This window comes from Pelophylax lessonae, assembly GCF_965119305.1.
Source record: "Pelophylax lessonae genome assembly, chromosome: 4".
NCBI lineage: Eukaryota > Metazoa > Chordata > Amphibia > Anura > Ranidae > Pelophylax > Pelophylax lessonae.
In genome coordinates, this window is record NC_138771.1 from 156,470,914 (window position 1) to 156,491,142 (window position 20,229).

General features: G+C 43.2%; 1 protein-coding gene across 3 annotated transcripts in view; it reads right to left on the reverse strand.

Annotated features, from left to right (window-relative positions):
- PFKFB3 (6-phosphofructo-2-kinase/fructose-2,6-biphosphatase 3) overlaps positions 1 to 20,229 on the reverse strand; it is a 135,034-nt gene that overhangs the window by 11,624 nt on the left and 103,181 nt on the right. For 2 of the 3 annotated variants that reach the window (XM_082254177.1, XM_082254176.1), the window contains exons 1-2: positions 9,150 to 9,262; positions 1,215 to 1,340 (exon numbers count right to left, since the gene is read on the reverse strand). In XM_082254177.1, the coding sequence (XP_082110303.1) occupies positions 1,215 to 1,340; positions 9,150 to 9,228 (205 nt within the window). In that variant the 5' untranslated portion in view covers positions 9,229 to 9,262. Of the gene's footprint in view, positions 1 to 1,214; positions 1,341 to 9,149; positions 9,263 to 20,229 lie in introns of those variants that run through there. The other variant, XM_082254178.1, reaches the window with a different exon arrangement.

Below are 20,229 nucleotides of genomic sequence, written 5' to 3' on the forward strand. Positions count from 1 at the left end.
AACCCAACCTATGCTTTGCCCATGCAGGGAGTAGCAAAGGGTTTGCATTAGCTGTCCTTTCCTCCACTCCCCTCTTGCTGCATTCAGCTGTCAGCACCAAAGAACATACTGAATACTTCTGCATCCAAGTACCAACACTTATATATGAGAGTTCATACCCCTGTGTAATCTACAGCCTGAGGAGTCACAGCTTACATAGGGTGGCTGTTCCTGCTTCAAGCACCTAAACAGAGCGGGGGGGGGGGGGGGGGGAGGAGTATGTGCTGCTAGGGACTGGAAAATATGGTGAATGTGTTACTGTGCCATACATTGGCAAAGGAAAGGTTAATTTCTGTGTCATAAAACGGCTGCAGTGAACTGTATTAAAAATGCAAAAATATAAATTTGCATATTGAGCTATTCCAAAGCACCAAAGGCTTATAACTTTGTAAGCACTATTCATGCACTCCTGTGCATTTTTTACCCATAACCATAGCATACCTATGTAACTCATTACTATTGTTTAGGGCAGAGGTTCACACCACAATTTCTGTGTTCCGCATGCATTTCGGCATGACTGTTTTTGATGCATTGCAGTGCTCAATTATGGACATGCGCGTTTTGCCGCATTCTATATAGAAAAAAAACGCAACATGTTGATTGCACTGGAACGCCCTGCACTGGTGAGAACTAGGGCCCTTGGAATCCACGTTAAACACTGTAAACATGTTTTTTTAATGCAGAATAAAAAAAAAAAAAAAAAAAAAAAAAAAAACACACTGGACTGCATCTGATGTGAACCAGCCCCTACTGGTAAATCGTTTAGGGACATTAAATTCTGGGAATAAAGCTGGGAAAGTCAAAAGCAGATTTGGTCTTAAGAGCTCATGCATATAGCCGATTAGGGTAGTTTACTGCGCAGATTATGGAAATTCTGTGCCGCATACAGCCAGGGTTGGTTCTTGATCAACCGCACACAGACGTCTGTAAAAATCAATGACAGGCTGATGATGTCCGCACATTGAACGATTACCTGCAGTAAGGAATACCTGTGCACCCCTTTAGACTCAGACAGTTTGCACATTGGTACCCAACTGCAGGTGATCGATCCTTGTGTGATTACAGGCAAACAGCCGCCCTAAAGATGCAATGTAGAAGAGAACAACTGACACTCTAATCGGTGAGTGGATGGATCTTTCCCTAGGATGGAAGGAAGTTGAGGAAATGCAGCTCACCTTTTGTAGGTACTCCACTCCAGTTGAGGTAACGCGTCAGCTTCTTGGATATGTAAGTCTTCCCCCGGGCTGGTAGTCCAACCATTACAATCACAGTTGGGGAGTTGGCAAGCTGAGGTCCACCGACTGAAAAAGTAAAAAAAAAAACATCCATAAGTTTCATGTGCATATAATTGAAAATTTGCAATAACAGAGCGGCAATGGGCAAACATGAAGCCCATGATGGTAAAACTGATTGCTGCCAACTGCATAATAAGATAATGAGCTGCTCCACTGAGTTTGCGAATCAGCTGACTAAACTCCCTGGTAGCATATAAAAGAAATGTGAGAACTATTGACATAGCTATTGGGACAGATAATTGGTTTATCCCAGAGAGCGCATATCATCTATTCTATGTCAGATTGTTGGCACCAATCAACATTCCTGGCGCATTTGATTAACACAAACAAAAGTAGAGTTATCAGCAACAAGCAGTGTACAGGGAAAGCGTTCCTACTACTTTTGTCTCCTAATTACATAGTTCACAGCTTCATAGAGTTCCCGTGATTCCTCTGGATCCCATTTCCCTTCCTCACTTGAGTCACTGATTTTCATTAAAGACGTAATTGTCATGTTGATAAAATCTGGTTTGGTTTGTAGATTATGTGGCAAATTCTATAAATAGGTCACACACCTATTTATAGAAATGGTTACATAATTACAAACCAAACTAGGCCCTACAAGGGAATATAAAAAGTATCATTTAACAATTTTACTCACAGACCTGAAAAAAAAAAAAAAAAAAAAAGACATCTAGTACAGGTTATGTAATCCCACCCCCCACGCCAAAAAAAAAAAAAAAAAAAAAAAAAAAAATATAAAACACTTTTAGCCACGGTTCACACTAGATGCAGAGCAAATTCCGCACCACATCTAAAATTGCAACCCGTCCATGCAAACTGATTGCAGAGTGTATGTTAAGTTGCCGATACCCCGCAATCGGCTTGCAAAACGCAGCACGATTTGCAGAATCAGGATCGCATGGATGTGAACACCCATTTCTCTTTTATTCTGGTGCAGACAAAAAAATAAGGCTCCTGCACCAGTTTGGTGCAGAGGTGAATGCGGTGTGATTTGAGCTATACAAATCCATGGCTCAAATCGCACCCCAGAGACACCACATGTAACTCGCACAGGAATGTGCTGCGATTCCTGTGCGAATTACATGAAGTGTCTGCACCGCACCTGGGCTTTAAAGGGAAATTGAGATTTACTTGTTAATAAAATACGTTTCTATCTTATCTCAGGAACACAAAGCATTAGGACTGAAAACAAAGAAACCCCACTGCTAAGACTTTTTGCTCTTCCTTTTGTGTGTTAATTAGAGCTGTCCAGCTAATTACAATGAAAGACTCTTCCCCAAATATCCCATACAGCCCCAGGCACATAAAACGTAGCAGCTGCAGATTATAAATCTCTACAAACCCACCCAGCCCTAAACAGCCACAAGCCAAACCTTCAATTGCAACTCAAAAGGACACGTTAAGACTCCTTTACTAGACCAGTGGTCCTCAACTCCGGTCCTCGGGGCCCACTAACAGGCCAGGTTTGCAAGATAACTAAATTATATCACAGGTGATCTCATTTGCTGCTCAGTGATTGCAGTATTCTAGTCTGCATCTCCCCAAGGTAATACTTAAAATCTGGCCTGTTAGTGGGCCCCGAGGACCGGAGTTGAGGACCACTGTACTAGACAAACGGTCAATTCAAGAAAATTGTCAAAAAAAGTGACCACCCCAACAAGAAAAATTAAATTTATAGTTTTTTTTCCCATATACAACACAAAATTGTGTTAAAAATAAGAGCACAATAATTGTTACCCAACTTACTATTGAGTAGCCCATGCATTTCTTCCAATCTGGTGAATAAAACTGGTTTGATGGCCAAGCTAGAAGGAAGACGTCCGGCAGCTCAGACTGATATTCACTAGACTGGGACAGGATGATCATGCATATACAATAGAATTAGCATGTAATCTGATAATAGGCTAGTGGATATAAGCCCCTGTCACCAATAACTTGTGTAAATGACAAGGAGGGGTCAAGTCTTTCGGCGTGCAGTAGACAGGCGTCATGGCTGCACATGCACAACTAATAGGCATATTATAAAACACAACTGTTGGGTCCATTTAATTTAATAAAACTATCAGAATGCAGCCAGATCCAAAGTCAGGCTAAAAAGTGGCAGCTAGAGAATGAAATTAGTAATCTACTGGCACTTTTCCACTGCAAGTACCGGCTCGGCTCTACTCGGCCTGGTTTGCTTTTCCACTGCTGGTACCGCATGGTACGGTGTTGTAACGGTTCGGTACGGTACGGTTTGCTTTTCCACTAAAGTAGTACTAAAGTTAAGTGGGTGGGATAACAACGATTCTCTGACCAATCAGTGGCTAGTAGTGACTGCATGCAAAGGATTGTGGGATATGGTACCTCTTGAAACCACAATCGAGGTGGTACTGTTTTTGAGAGCCGTACCGTTCGGTTCCATGTAGTGGAAAAGCGCAGCGGTACCGTACCGTTCCTACACCGTACCATGCGGTACCAGCAGTGGAAAAATCACAAAAGCGAGCCGAAACCGTTCGGTTACATACAGTGGAAAAACCCCATAGGAGTCACGGGCAAAAGCTCTTTTTGATGACCCCTTTGGTTGACCATGAGTAGGACATCTCACCGGGACAGGGCGTATCAAGCTATCTGCCTACCCTCCAATGAGTTGCACATTCCTGGGACTAATTGCAACCTTCTTACTAATGCAACCATTAGGAGGTGCTTATTACCAAGCCTCTTTATGGCATAATTATCAAACACCATACTAGAATCAGCTGCATTCCACATTTTGCAGAAATTGTAGGTTGACCGCACTCCATTATTACGGAAAATATAAACTTTATTGGAAAAAATCCAGGCAAGTCTATACACAGAACAAGCACAGATCCCAAGTATAGGCTAACAGCAGATAAATTCTAACGTGTTTCATGAAGAAAACACTTAGTCATAAGGTTAGGACAAAGTTTATACTTTCTCTAATGTCGAAATGCAGTTAACCTACAATTTCTGCATTATGTGGAGTGCCAAGATCATGGATTGGACCAGCACCTGACTGTGCGGTGTGGAGGCTTACATTGGAAGAGCTCACCTACAGAGAGATTTGTTCTGCAACTTTGGATATATCTAGAATCAGCTGCATCCCTTACTTTTATCAGGCCTATTTTATGGGAATCACTTGCTTCTCTCGTCTATGGGGGAAGATTTACTAAAACTGGTGCACCTGTGCATAGTAACCAATCAGCAAGTGAGAGTACTGATACTTGTGCTCAAGAACTGGGCAATACTAATGCCTCGTACACACGCAACGATTATCGGCCGACCGATCGGCCGTCTTTTGTCCAGTGTTGTTGTGTTGGTTGAAATGTGCTCTAGACTGCACATGAATTTTCTCGGCCAACAAAAACCAACTTCAGAAGTGATGTCATGTGCTGGTTTACTTTCCGTGTGTTTTTTCTTCTCTGAGCATGCCCAGTCTTGCTCATCAGATTTTTCTCTGCCGAAATCTGTACTGACTGACGGAAAATCGGCCGTTCTGTTGACGGCCAACAAAAATTTTATAGCCTGCACACCAGATTTTGTTCGTCCGAAAAGTCGGAGTCGGTTGTCGGAAGCATCATACTAACAAGCCGAAAATCGGCCGATCGGACGTTGGCCGAAAATTCACAGCCAACAATCGTTGCGTGTGTACGAGGCATAAGTAAGGATACCTTTGCAGTGGTATTCAAGTACATACAAAATGAACGGGCTCAAACCGCACTGCAAAGAATTGCATGCAATTCCTGTCAATCACAAGCGGTTTCCCACCCCACTCCTGTGTGAACCCAGGATGAAGTCACTATGAGAAGCCTGGGCTCACACAGTAAACTGCATGCGATTCAGATAGGAATTGCACCTATTCCTGTTCAAACTCCATGCAATTTGAACCCATTCATTTTGTATGGGCTCAAATTGCACCGCAAAGGCATCAGTGCATTTGTAGAAGTACAAGTACAAATGCTCAGTATTGTCATTGTCAAAGCTTAACTGAACAAGATGAAGTCAGAATCTGATTGGCTACTCTGCACAGTTGCATCAGTTTTAGTGAAATCTCCCTCTATGTGCAGAAAAGGGAAACATTCGCCATCACAGGTCCGGCCACTGCACACAATTCAGAATGGACTGATTAATCTAATCCATCTAGGATTCAGCCATCTGCTGAGTCATTCTTCATTTGTATACCGTCTCCTATGTTTTGCCCCAAGGGACACAGCTGTCAGTGTCTGGAGAGTGGAAGCCACATCCATCCTAATTACCACTCTGCATTCATCACACATCCAGAGTGATTTTTGTCTTCCATACTTCCGAAAGGTGCAATGACTCACCAAAAAAATAAATAAAAACCGAATTTGGATACCCTGACCTTCAATTGTACATGATAAAATACAGTATACGGCACATCTGTTTTGCCATGATTGCTCTGCCGTGCATCGCTATGCAGAACGGCTGGTGTTCAGCACAAGCAGAAGAGAGCAGCAGTGCAATGTTTGTCCAATACCTCCAGCTTCCTTTCAGTGATAAAACAGCTAGAATCAAACAGAACACGCTAGCATGCTTAGTCATGGGATCCATGGAGTGGATTGAAGAGGAAAAATATCTGACGCAGCCATTTACATAGGTAAAATACGTAGATGGAGAGAAGAAAGCCGGGATTTGTGTAGGCAAAAACAAACTAGGACATGCCACTGACATCTAAAACAGTGTATATCAGTTTTCCTGCAAACCACTCTGGTCTTTATTTTATTAGCTTGTAATATCCAACATAGAATGAAAATCAGTGGTGGCACATAGACTGGATGGAGAATAGACTGTTCCTAATCCCAAATAACCCTTCGCAGAGGACGCAGCCTAAATGACTTTAGGATTACTAATCCGGACAAAACGTCTACCTGCCAAATTTCGACTTCTACCGGACATCACTCAGCTACACGTGATGCAGGATTAGTTGGCGGCGGCGCTCACATCACTACCTGCTTTATAAAGAACACCAACCCAAAAATGTACCAAACATGTTCCTTTGTTTACGGTTTTGGAGAACGTTGTGCTGACCTTTGGTTTAAAAGAAGCCTGGGAGTATAGAAATATTCGAGCCAATGTTATAGTGTCCCAGATCCTGGCTTTAATTCTAGTGGCAGCTCCTAGAAGTCTATCTGAACAGATTTCTTTTTTTTGATGCCCCCACCACCCATTTTGGTCCAGGCATGGGACATCAAAGATCTCTGGCTGTTGGCAGAAGCTGAAGGTTGCAGGGAACAATGCCACATATTGATATGACACCACTACTCTACAGCATTTCCTAGTGAGTCCAGGGTGGGTAGATCCAATGCCCCAACCCAAGAGATGGGTAGATCTCACACCAAAACCCTTCCCCAAGGGTTGGGTAAAGCCTACACCCCAACCCCCCCCCCCCCCCAAGAACTTGGATAGATCCTACGCTCCCCTCCCCAAAGAACTTGGATAGATCCTACGCTCCCCTCCCCAAAGAACTTGGATAGATCCTACGCTCCCCCCCAGGGGTTGGGTGCTTGACCCTTTTGGTTTCTTAAGAAGTGGAATATACAGTTCTGGGGCAAGGTAGACTGGTGGTGGATAGCAGAGCAGGGAAATCTTCAGGGGACAGCTTCAGAAATATGGGGAGAATCAGAGAAACAGCATTTTTTTCCCCTCTTAAGTTTGGGGGTTGCCATGTCTTGGGAAGCAGGTTTGAAGCTCTGCTGGGTCTTTACTGCTGCCTGTGACCTCCCTTACTCCTGGTCCTACTGTGACGGTGGCTGACCTTCCTGGTAGCTGAATGCTCTATATATTATTCCTTTAGACCGATTGTTATGGCACTACACGGTGTCACACGTGTGTAGGTGTGAACCGGCCCATAGAATTTCCCTTTTATCTGCAGCGCACAGATGTGAGGGAGACACATGGGAAAGAATCGCATTTCTGCTCGGAATGCAAGAGTTTTGCAGCTCAAAAGCAGACAATTGCTAAGATGTCCTTAAAGAATCTACAGCAGGGTCCGGGGACACCAACTCCCTCTGTGAATTTATTTTTGTAACAACTATGGATTACAATCTCTATGAACCAAGAGGTCCACCCATTAGCACAGCCACATATCAGGATCAACCCAAAAAAAAAAAAAAAAAAAAAAGAAACCCTAACTGGACAATGAATTTTCATTTTGCATGAAAAACATAAAAAAAAAAATTGTTGTTATTGGTCCAATTACAAAACCTGGACTAGACAAGAATTCACAATGACAGGACAGAGTGATCACCGGTTTATTACCCTCTGAAGTGTTGTCATAGGAAAGTCATATAATCTCCATAATACGTCACCGGCAATTAAAAACAATGACAGCACCGCTGGCCAAAACATTACGTGTCTACATTTTCTGACACTAAACTGCAGCAAACCACAAAAAAAAAAAGTATATTATTTATACACACAAATCCAAAATCCCTTTTTTTAAGATTTGGATAAAGGTATAAAAGGATTCAACACCCCCCCCCCCCCCACCGGGTTATTAGTCGCAGTGTGCAAATTTCTTCTCACTATCCCAAAAGGGATTTCCCCACCTCGGTTGTCCCCATTGGAAGACTTCCCTCACCTCTTGCTCTGGGGACAATGCTAACATTTTGAATTTCCGCTCACATTCAGTAACCAAGACCACCAATAATAAATAGAAGGGTGAATCTCCTCAATGGTGGACACAGACAGAAACAAAAACCTTACGGCAGATCTAACCCCCCCCCCCCCTCCCCTCTATCCAACACCCCCTGCGCTTAGAGACACTGTTAAGGCCTTTTGCACACGGGCACTAAAAATGCCACATTTTTGGCAAAGTGTTTTTTGGTTATTTTTTACTGATCTAAATGCAGCCTGTTCTATTTAATGGGCCTGTACACACAGGTGCCTACATTTGCATATAGATGAGAAATTAAAAATAAAATGATATATGTGTGAGTTGCTGGGCAGAATTGGACATGTGGAGACACACATGCATGCATATAGGACACAACCCAAGAAAAGACAGAATTTCTATGAATGCCCATATTATACAGCTTCCTCCTCCTGTGACATCCCCCCCCCCCCCCATAATGAATGGATGGAGATCAGGAATGATGTTGGAATGTCTGAGTCACCAGCTGATCACTGCATTGATGCTTCCATCACCTCCCCCAATCAGCATGGGCTCATCATTACCATCACCCCCTGCACAGCTGATGTGACAACACAAAGCTCCCCATCCCCGGGATCTGAGCCGGGGGGGTCACCCCTCCCCCAATAAAGGAGATCTATACAGGTGGACAGATGTCTCCGTCCTGCACACCCCCACCAGAGCACTGTGACGTAAATGATCGCTCTGTATGCCGGTTACGTACATCGCAATGACGACACCGGGCGGTGTGTGCTGCATCCTAATCCGCCGAGGGATCACCCTGCCCTTCCGAGAATAATGCGCTGATTGGAGGGATTAGTGGGCAATTCGTGTCCGATCATCCACCGATCACCGATCCCCCCCTCCTACCCGGTACACCGATCACCTTCCCTGTACACCGATCTCCTCCTCCCCCTGTACTCCGATCTCCTCCCACCCGGTACTCCGATCACCTTCCCTGTACACCGATCTCCTCCCACTCGGTACTCCGATCACCTTCCCTGTACACCGATCTCCTCCTACTCCCCCTGTACACCGATCTCCTCCCACCCGGTACACCGATCTCCTTCCCCTGTACACCGATCTCCTCCCACCCGGTACACCGATCTCCTTCCCCTGCACACAGATCCCCTCCTCCCCGGTACACCGATCGCTCCTACCATTGATGGGCACGGTGGGCTCCTCATCCTTGGGCAGCCAAATCTTCTTCATCCGGTTCTGCATGAGCTCCATAGGCATAGTCCCAGTGTGCGGATCCCGGTGTAGTGATGTCAGTGATGTATGAGGTCAGGCTGATCAGTACAGAGCGCACATGGCCCTCCTATAGACGATGATGACAGTGATGTGTGCGGGTGGTGGCGGCGGTGGCTGTGATTGGTCGGTTGCTCGGTTCTATCTCGCTCAGTGTCTCTCGCAGTAAGTGATGAGGACACGAGCTCTGCTCGCTGTAAAAATCCCGGCCGGCAAAAGGAGAAACGTGATCCCCGTGACGTCACCCGCCCACTTTCTTCACCTGCTGCTCGGTGCTTCCCACTAGCGGCCAAATCGCAGAACTACACGGCCAAGGTAGCGCTGCTCCCTGCACGTATCCATTAACCCATTACAGGCTAGAGGAGGGGGGAAGGGGCTTCCCTAAATTCCCTAAATTCCCTGCCTTCTCAGAAGTCACTGCTGTGTGTGTTCATGGTTTCCTATAACTTGGTCTCTTTATAATAAAGAGGTGGAAGATATTCATGTCATCGCATATCCCAAAAATAGGAGGCTAAAGCCTAGTACATGCCATCAGAAAATGGAATGAAATATACCGCAATCGTACGATAATCTGATGGTTAGTACACAGCTATCGAGAGCCGATCATGACTATTGATCCGGAATTAATTGGGGTACATACTATAAGATAAGGAATAACGATCGGCCGGTTTTCCTCGATGTTTCACACCAAGTCAGAACCAAGGATAGAAATAATGTACAAAAATTCTCATACAACAAAGATTTATTTATTTATTTTTTGTTTCTGATCATGCGCAGTCTTTCATATCTGATATTTCTCGTACAAAAAAGGAACACGTCAAACAAAAAACGTTCGTTCTGTTCATGTACGAGAAAAAATTGGGGGTTTGTCCTTTTGGGAATTTTAATTTGCAAAGTCAGAATCGGATGTCAAAATTGTGTACACACTATATAAAAAATCAAACCATCTTGCCTCGTACGGAATTCTTCTTCCGATTTTCTCAGTGCGTACGGGGCTTTATCCGAAGGGACAAACTGTAAAATATTTCTCGTACCATTTTTGTTTAATCAGTACAGTATTCCTGCACGGGCTTTCCGATCAGGTCCCAGTTTTTCAGGCGGACCTGATCGGATGCTCCATGCACCCCTATGGAGCGGCGAATGTGAGCAGTGACACGTTGACTGACACCCGCTGGTATCCAATCCGATTCTGTCCGTGAAATCCAGGCGGATGGAAACCCTATTTTACTTCCGTCTGGAGGATCAAATAGGATCTCCATTTTCATCCGATCTCCCATAGAGGAGAGCGGGGCTCTGACAGGTCCATCTCTTCACACATATGCGATGCAGCAACCCTGCGAATCCACTGTTGATTCCCACATCGTGCTCGACTCACAGGCAGTTTACACTGTGCGAATCGCTGGGGGTGTCAATACAAAGTTAACGACACCCCCAGATCAGTTCACATATCGCAATGCCACCTGTCAGTTAGGACATGAATCGGATCGCATAGGTGTGAACACCCATGCGATCCGATTCTGGTGTGGACCAAATAAAGGGTCCTGTGCGACTTTGGTCCGAATGCGATCCAAATTCAGCCATACAATCTGCATGGCTGAATTCACAATGCACAGACATCGCATGTGATTTGCAGAGCAGTACGCTGCGAATCACATGCGATGTCTGACATTGCTGAGGTGTGAACCGGCACTGAGCGAAGACGGACCTGTTATCCACCTGTTCGGATAGATCCCCGCTGAGCAAAACAGAGTCCACCGGGCGGAAAACCTGTGTGAAAGGACCCCAAGACTACGCATGCTCAGGAATGAAGGAATACATTACATCACTTCCGAAATTGTATTCTGTTGTAGGAGAATTTTCATAACTTTAGTAACCTCTTCATTTTTTATTTGAGACTAGCATGCAAAAAAAAAACGGACAATTAATTTGTGGGATATTCTCATTGTGTGTACAAAGCTTTAGTCCTCATTTCAGGACAGGGGGCGGAGCCAGGAAAACCATGGCTTCCAGCCAGAAACCTCCGCTGTGTAGAGCAGATCCATTCTAATACAGACAGAATGTTAAGGCTCCGTTCACATGTCAGCGTATGGATCGCGGGCAGAACCGCCTCGGTTACACCCGCGATCCGGAGATTATTGCAAATCGCGGGACGCCTGTGCGTTGCCCGTTGATTTGCAATAGGCCCCCAAACGCTGAGCGATGTTGCCGCGATTTCCGCCTGCCGAATCGCGGTAACATCGCACAAAAAAAATCGCGGGACGCAATACGCTCCAAAGAAGCTCTTGTACTTTTTTGGGCGTAACGCGTCCCGCGATTTTTTTTTGCGCGATGTTACCGCAATTCGGCAGGCGGAAATCGCGGCAACATCGCTCAGCGTTTGGGGGGCTATTGCAAATCAACAGGCAACGCACAGGCGTCCCGCGATTTGCAATAATCTCCGGATCGGGGGCGGAACCGCGGCGGTTCTGCCCGCGATCCATACGCTAACATGTGAACGGAGCCTAACACTGCAATAATAATCAAATACTAATAATATAATCATAATAATAATATAATGATGAGCCACAAGGTTGTTGCTACCTCTGGAACCCAATACCACTTTACCAAAATATTTTCTTCTATTCTAACTCAAAACATAATAAAACAAAAATATTGAAACAATAAATAATAATAATGAGCCATCTAGAGAGGGGACTGTAAAACGTCTTAGCCCCGGTTCACACTTGTGCGTGTGCGGGGTTCGCATGTAATATCGGAGCGCACTGCTCCGACATTACATGCGATCGGCTGTGCGGTGCGAGTTTAGCCATACAGTTTGTATGGCTAAATTCGCACCGCAGCCGCACCAAACACGCACAGGACCCTTTTTTCTAGCCGCATCAGGATCGGATCGCACAGCGGTTCACACTTGTGCGATCCGATCCTGTGTGAGCTGCACGATCGCACTGCGATATGCGATCAAACTGGGGGTGTCGTTAAGATTACATTGACACCCCCAGCGTATCGCATATGGCAGTGTGAACTGCCGGGGGTGCGTGTGCGATGCGGGAACAGGCTGCGAATTCGCAGCCTTCCCGCATCGCATATAGTGTGAACCGAGCCTCAGAAATCCCCTCCACAACCACCAGGATGAAAGTGGGATTCCAGTGATTTTTATATTATAAGTGCCCTGATGACATGTACCGATCAGTAGACGCGATCTATATCTAGTTCATGCATTTCACACCTCTATACAGGCAAACAACTGATTTCTATCCACAAATATATGCCGCTATTACTCATTCACTGATCATCACTGATTGCTGATAATGTTCACAAACTACTTTATGATGGGCATACACTATACAATCTAAAACCAACAATTGCTGGATGAAAACTCAGTGGGTTCAGCAGGGATCAGCAGAATTTCTATCCATGTATGGGCAGGGAGGTTGTACAGAAGTCAATCTATGGAGCCCTGTTGGGTTTTCCCAGATCAGTCATCATGGCTGGCTATAGCCTGCAGCAGTGATCAGTGTATTCTGATGGTGGGGAAGTCTCCCTGCTGTCAGTATACAATAGCCCAGCAGGGAGGATTCCCCAATTCACATTGAGTGCATGGATGGGGGTATTGAGTCATTGCTTTTTTTTTTCATTCAACCCGCCAAATAAAATAAAAAAATGACTCATCTATGGTCTGCCTGACTGTGCAACCTCTGTCTGATCTATTTTATTTATTATTTTTTTCAGATATTTATAAAGCACTGACAATTTACTCAGCACTTTATGTACTTTATATACATCAGTCCCTGCCCTCAAGGAGCTTACAATCTAAGATCCCAACTTAAAGTGGTTGTAAAGGCTAAAGGTTTTTTTTTTTTTCACGTTAAAGAGGAAGTCATTTTCCATGAATTGTTTGTACAGTAAACCCCCGCTCCATCGCGGTTCAGTTTTTGCAGTCCCTGTATATTGCGTTTTTTTTTTTTTTGTAATGTTATTTTACTATATAAATCATTAAAAATGAAATATTTTTGTGTTTTCCATAGCTCTTGCTATGTCTCTCAGTATCTTTTATGTGTTTAAATGAGTTTCTATTGTTTTGAAAGTGTGTTTAAAGACCTTAAAATGCTTTTACATGTACAGTGACAGTAAAAAAAACATGACTACAATGCATTTTAATAGGGTTTTCTATTTCGCGGATTTTCACTTTTCGCGGCTGGGTCCGGAACGTAACCCCCGCAATGGAGGGGGGTTTACTGTACCTATCGGTAAGCCTATAATAAAGCATGCCTATAGGTGCTGCAAATATCTCCTAAACGTTCACCATTTAGGAGATATTTACTATTAATGTAGCTGATGACGTCATCAGTGCCACCCGTGACGTTTCTTCAGAGCCCTGTGCCGTGACTGGCGGCTCCCAGTGATGTCACACAGCTCCGGCCAGTCACACAGCCAGAGTCCGTGGACCCAGAAGGAAGACGAGCAAAGATGGATGCGGCCTCCAGCGGTGACAACGAGGGCTTCGTTTGCAGGTAAGTGACAAATAATGTGCTAGTATGCAATGCATACTAGCACATTATGCCTTTACTTTGTAGGTTTAGGAAAAAGTAAAAAAAAAAGAGGCCGCATTTACTTCCTCTTTAAAGCAGAGCTCCACCCAATAGGAGAAGCTCTGCTTGTATGCCTTCTCTCCCCCCTCCGCTGCCACATTTGGTACGTCTTAGGGGGGAGCGGGTACCTGGTTTTGACAGGTACCCACTCCTATTTCCTGATGACTTTGCTGCAGTGAAGTCACCTGGCAGTTTGGCCCCCCTCCTCCTTCCCCCGCTGCCAAGCCATTCAGAAAGCACAGAATGCTTCATTGCCGGATTCCCTTACAAAAATTGGCAGCAGCACCTGAGAGCCGTTTGAAAAATCCACTGGGGTGAAGACACCGCGGGATCCCTGGACAGGTAAGGATTTGTAACTGCTGACTTTGAATTTATTCTGAAGGAGCCTGGAGCTCCCCTTTAATGCATTCTTTGCATTAGGGTAAAAAATATTTTTAGTGCAGCCCCCCCCAAATACTTACCTGAGCCCAATCTCGGTCCAGCACTGTGCCCAAGGGCAGCGGCCCGGCTTTCTCTTCATTGGACTCAGTGAAAGTAGTGGGGGATGGGTACTTAGTTTTGACAGGTCCCCTCTCCCCACTTCTGCTGGAACCTCCTAGGCTGCCACATCCCGGTGATCTTTGATCTCTTCCATGTTGTCAGCTTCTTTTATGATCAATCTCTCCCAATAGGAATAATCAATCAATAACCAACATTGCAGTTTATGGATATGTCCCAGATGGGGAAATGCAATTGGATGGATAGTTGGAAGACATATAAGTTATCCATCGTATCTCTGCTTCCACGGGGCAGCCTCATAATCCGATTGGTCAAAACACAATGAATTTATGACGGAATCATCTCAGGACAGCTGATTGATATAAAACAATCGATCAGTTTCTGTCCTGGCTGTTTGATTGAATCCAATCTAAAAGGAATTGAAATCAATTGGAAGGGAAATTTTTGGGATATTTTGATCAGATAATAAAATTGAAGCATGTATGGGAACCACTAAGTGTATGACACTTCGTTTATTTACATTATCTGAATGTATTTTTTCCCCGGACAAGAAATCGATTGACAATATGAAATGGTTGTGTGTATGGTGAGTATACAGGAGAATGTACAGAGTGTGGCTGATCACTCAGCACTGTCCTTGATGTGAGGATATAACAGCAGAGATGTGTCATCCCAGTTCCCAGTCCTCCCCCATGTCAGTGATGGTGGATGAGTGTGTGTACTGGGTCACCATGGTGATGGGATTCCTCATTGTCTGCCAGGAGATCCCATCACAGGGAAGAGTTTACCATTGTCACTTCTTCTATTGTAATCTAGGAAGGGGGGAGGGGAGGGGGGATTCAGTTAGAAACTGTGGTGACAACGGTGTGATGATGAGCTGTGATTGGTCGGAGAGGGGAGTATAGAGCACACAGGTGGTCAGCACCTGGGACCCCTCCTTCCTCAGCCATACATATACTGTGCTCCTCTCTTCATTGTCTATACAAGGAGCAGACATGAGAACTTCTCCTGTGTGCTCAGCATGATAATACCCCCTCCCTCCCTCCCCGCCATGTGAGGAAGGCTGGCAAGGAGGACGGAGAATGGCTAACAGGAAGGGTCCTCACCCAGGCCAGAGCTCAGCATGGCTCCTGCACGTACCTCACGTCCCCCATAGAGAGAGGGAAGAGGGCGGGCTCCTCGGTGCTGCACCTCCCCCTCCTCACCCTGCCTGACTCCCTCAGCATCCTTCCCTCACACAGAGCGCAGTCCCATCACCTCCCTCCCTCACACCACCCTGCATCGGCCTCAGTCACCTCTCTCAATATGGCTGACGAGGGTTCCTCCCAGCAGTGGGGGTCGTACAGTATCAGGGGGGTGCAATGTTTAAAACGGTTACTTTTACTACACCCCCCCCTCCTCATCTCATTAACATTTCGCTGACTCTTCCATGTTGCTAAGCAGTGAGGGAATGAAGTGAGGAACTGAGCACCACTGCCAGAAACTATCACTAATATATACAGTATATATATATATATATATATATATATATATATATATATATATAACATACATATATATACACATACCCACAATGTGCACATTACCATATTACCATATCCTATAATCTATATATATATATATATATATATATATATATACACCAAATGTGCACATTACCATATCCTATAATCTATATATATATATACACACACAATGTGCACATTACCATATCCTATAATCTATATATATATATACACACACAATGTGCACATTACCATATCCTATAATCTATATATATATATATACACACACAATGTGCACATTACCGTATCCTATGATCTATAATCTATATATATATATAGTCGATGCCACGTACATAAAATATTCACATGCATTATAGCATATCAGATGTGTTATATATTCTATGATATATATATAAAATATACAATACATTATTCCTTATAATTTATATTTTTTATACCACATGCGTAAATTATCCGAATACATTATACTGTAACTTATTCGTAATATATTGTACAGAATACACAAATAGATAATAGCGTATCATACCGTATGTATTATATATTTTATCCATAATATGTGTAAAATATCCATATACATTATACTATATCTTATATGTAATATATTCTATACATAATATATGTAAAATAGCTAAATAAAATATTCCATACATACATGTGTATTGTATGTGTTTTACTGTATATTCTATACCATATAGATACAATACAGTATATATGTATATATTTATAATTGTATATTACCATGTTGTATGTCTTATATATCTTCTATACATAATATATGTAAAATATACAAATCCATGATATCATATGTAATATATATTCTAGAATATATGTAAAATATTCAACTACATTATATATGTTATATAGTATATACCACATACATAAAATAGTCACATTCGCATTATACCTTATCATATGTGTTCAATATTCTATAATATATGTACAATATAGAAATACATTATACAATATCATATGTGTTATATATTCTATAATATATGTAAAATATACAAATATACTATTCCTTATCATATATGTTATAGATTTAGATTTTATACCAAATGCGTAAAATATCCAAATACATTCTACTCTATCTTATGTGTAATATATTGTATAAATATACAGATTACAGCGTATCATACCGTATGTATTATATATTTTATCCATTATATGTGTAAAATATCCAAATACATTCTACTCTATCTTATGTGTAATATATTTTAAGCATAATATATGTACAATAGCTAAATACATTATTCCATATCATATGTGTTACAGATTCAATGTCATATACCTCAATACATATACTATATCATATGTGTTATACAGTATATTCTATACATAATATATGTAAAAAGTACAAATACATTATACCAAATCATATGTGTTATGTATGTGTTTTACTGTATATTCTATACCAGATAGATAACATATACATTATACCATATCATATGTGTTATTTATGTGTTTAAGGCCTCTTGCACACGATACTCCTGTTTGAGCATCTCGCGGCTTGAAAAAGCTCAGTACAGCTTTTTGAGCTAAAATACAGCCTATTAATTGTAATGTGCCTATGCATACAGGCGCGTAAACAAGCGCTGTGCATTCTTCAGTAAGAACAAAATAGAAAAATCTGCATTTTTGGTCAGTAATTTAAGCCTCAATGCACGCAAATACTCTCGAATACTTGCGAATACATAAAAAAAAAAAAAGGTCTGGAAAAAGTAGATGCTCAAACAGGAGTATCGTGTGCAAGAGGCCTTACTGTATATTCTATACCAGATAGATAAAATATACAAATACATTCATTATACAATATCACGTGTTATATATTGCATATATAATATATACAAAATGTACAAATACAATTTACAAAGTCATATATATTATATACAGGAGTGAGCTGTCACCTCAGACAGCTGTTTTTGCTGCTCACCCCTCCCTGTGTTGTCGTCGCCCCCCCCTGGTTACCAGAATGCAATGATGGTTTGGCCTTTCCCCCGTCCTAGCGACCAATGAGTCTGTGCATCATTGGTTACTGGGACTCAGGCAATTTGGACATACAGCATTACTAAGTGTATACAGGGTGACATTAATAAGCTGCAGTGGGGATGGAGTGTCTCCTATGGACAGATAAGCCTCAGTGGCACCACCCACCTCAGTAGCCTCATAGGCAGTGCACTCCTGATTATATACCATATATCTAAAATATCCCAATTTACATTATGCTTCTCAGTTATTGTGCAGATTCCCTTTAACCACTTTACCACCGGAGGATTTTGCTGTCTTACGTCCAGGCCACTTTCTGCAATTCGGCGCTGTGCGACTTTAACTGACAATTGCGCAGTCGTGCGACGCCGTACCCAAACAAAATTTACATCCTTTTTTTCCCACAAATAGAGCTTTCTTTTGGTGGTATTTGATCACCTGTGCGATTTTTACTTTTTGCGCTATAAACAAAAAAACAGCGTAAATTTTGCAAAAATAATATTTTTCACATTTTTTATATGAAATTCCCCCCCCCCAAAAAATTTAAAAATCAAAATTTTTTTAAATTTTTGGGCAATTTGTTTTCTGCTACCTATGTTTGGTAAAAAAAATCACAATAAGCGTATTGTGATTGGTTTGCGCAAAAGTTATTGCGTTTACTAACTAAGGGAAAGATTTCTGTCATTTTTGGTGTTTTTTTTGTTTTAACGAGTAATGGCGGCGATCTGCGATTTTTTTTGCGGGACTGCGACATTGCGGCGGACAGATCGGACCCTTGACTGACATTTTTGACACTTTTGGGGGTACCAGTGACATTACTGCAGTAATCAGTGCTATATATATGCACTGTTACTGTAAAAATGACACTGGCAGGGAAGGGGTTAATTTTATTGGAGAGGGAGGGGTTAATGTATGCCTGGTGCTTACTGACGTGTGTGGGGGGAGGTGACTGAATGACACAGGGACAGATCGCATGTTCAGCTATGGTGAACCCTGCAATCTGTTACTGTTTGTCACTTAGGAGATCCGCCCGCTCTGTTTACACAAGCCGGCGGATCTCCAGACTCGATTCCCCGAACGATCCGGGAAGAGCGGCGGCGATCGCCGCTGCTCCTTCCCTGGCCCGACTCCCGGTGTGACTGAACACAGCGGGAGCGAGCCTCCGGCGGCGTGCGAGCACCGCCCAGAAAGGGGAGGAGTCCAGCGACGTAGATCTACGTCGCTGGACGGAATCGAGCCACTTTGCCGCAGTACAGTCCCAGTGACTGGTCGGCAAGTGGTTAATGACCATGTTAGTTAATAAGGAATAATTGTTTCAGTTGATCTCCAGAGAAACATCTTGTCTAAAGGCCCGCCGTACACATGATAAGAAAATCTGAAGGGAAAATCTGTCGATTTTCGGATTGTTAGTATGGTGCTATTGACAGCCGACTCCGACTTTTCGGCTTACAAAATCCTGGTGTGCAGGCTATAAAATTTTTGTCGTCCGTCAAAACAACGTCCAATTTTCGTCTCATTAGTACAGATTTCAACGCAAAAAAAATCGTAAGAGCAAGACTAGGCATCGCATGCTGAGACGAAAGAACAAATACAAAGCAATCCAACACATGACATCACTTCTGAAGTAGAATTCTGTCCTACGGGAAAATTCATATGAAAATAACCTCTTCACTTTCCACATCAGACTAGCATGCCACAAAAAGGGACTACAGATCGTTCCATAATCTGATCGTGTGCACAGGGTTTAAGGCTAAGTTTTGACATGGAGTTGGAGGGTGAGTAAAAATGCACAGTTGAGCCATGTTTTTAGTGCCTACCCAACCCTCCCATAAGCTGCAAAATACATTCTCTGGTCGCGACTCGCAATGCTTCACTTTATGCCTGCAGCAAAAATGAACATGTCATGAACAGCGGGCGACAAGCCTACCAAACATGACCCATTCAAGCCAACAAGGAAGCGCAACAAACACCCCACATTCGCACGCAATGCACATGGTTGTGGTGTATTTGTCTGCAAAAACTGAGTTAATACAGGTGTGAGGAGGCATCACATCACCTTCTCACCGCCTGTCAATCGCCTCTGAAAAACGATCCAAATGCAGATCACTCTTTAGAGAAGCAGCAGATTTAGAAATGTTAAAGTTGGCAACTCTGCCATGCTTTTGACTTTACCTCCTAAACATCCCATTGGCTAGGTTCAGCAGTGTTACAGGCCAATTTACCTTTCGGTTTTAAGGTCCATTCACACCACATGTTGGGTTATGCCAGGCAGCCTTGAGCAACGCAGTCACAATCCATAGACAAGGGAATCTGCTCTATTTCCTAGTGGATCACTTCACACCACTGTGCCGCCATGGTCAAACACCCTCTGAAATGTGATCCACCCTGGATCT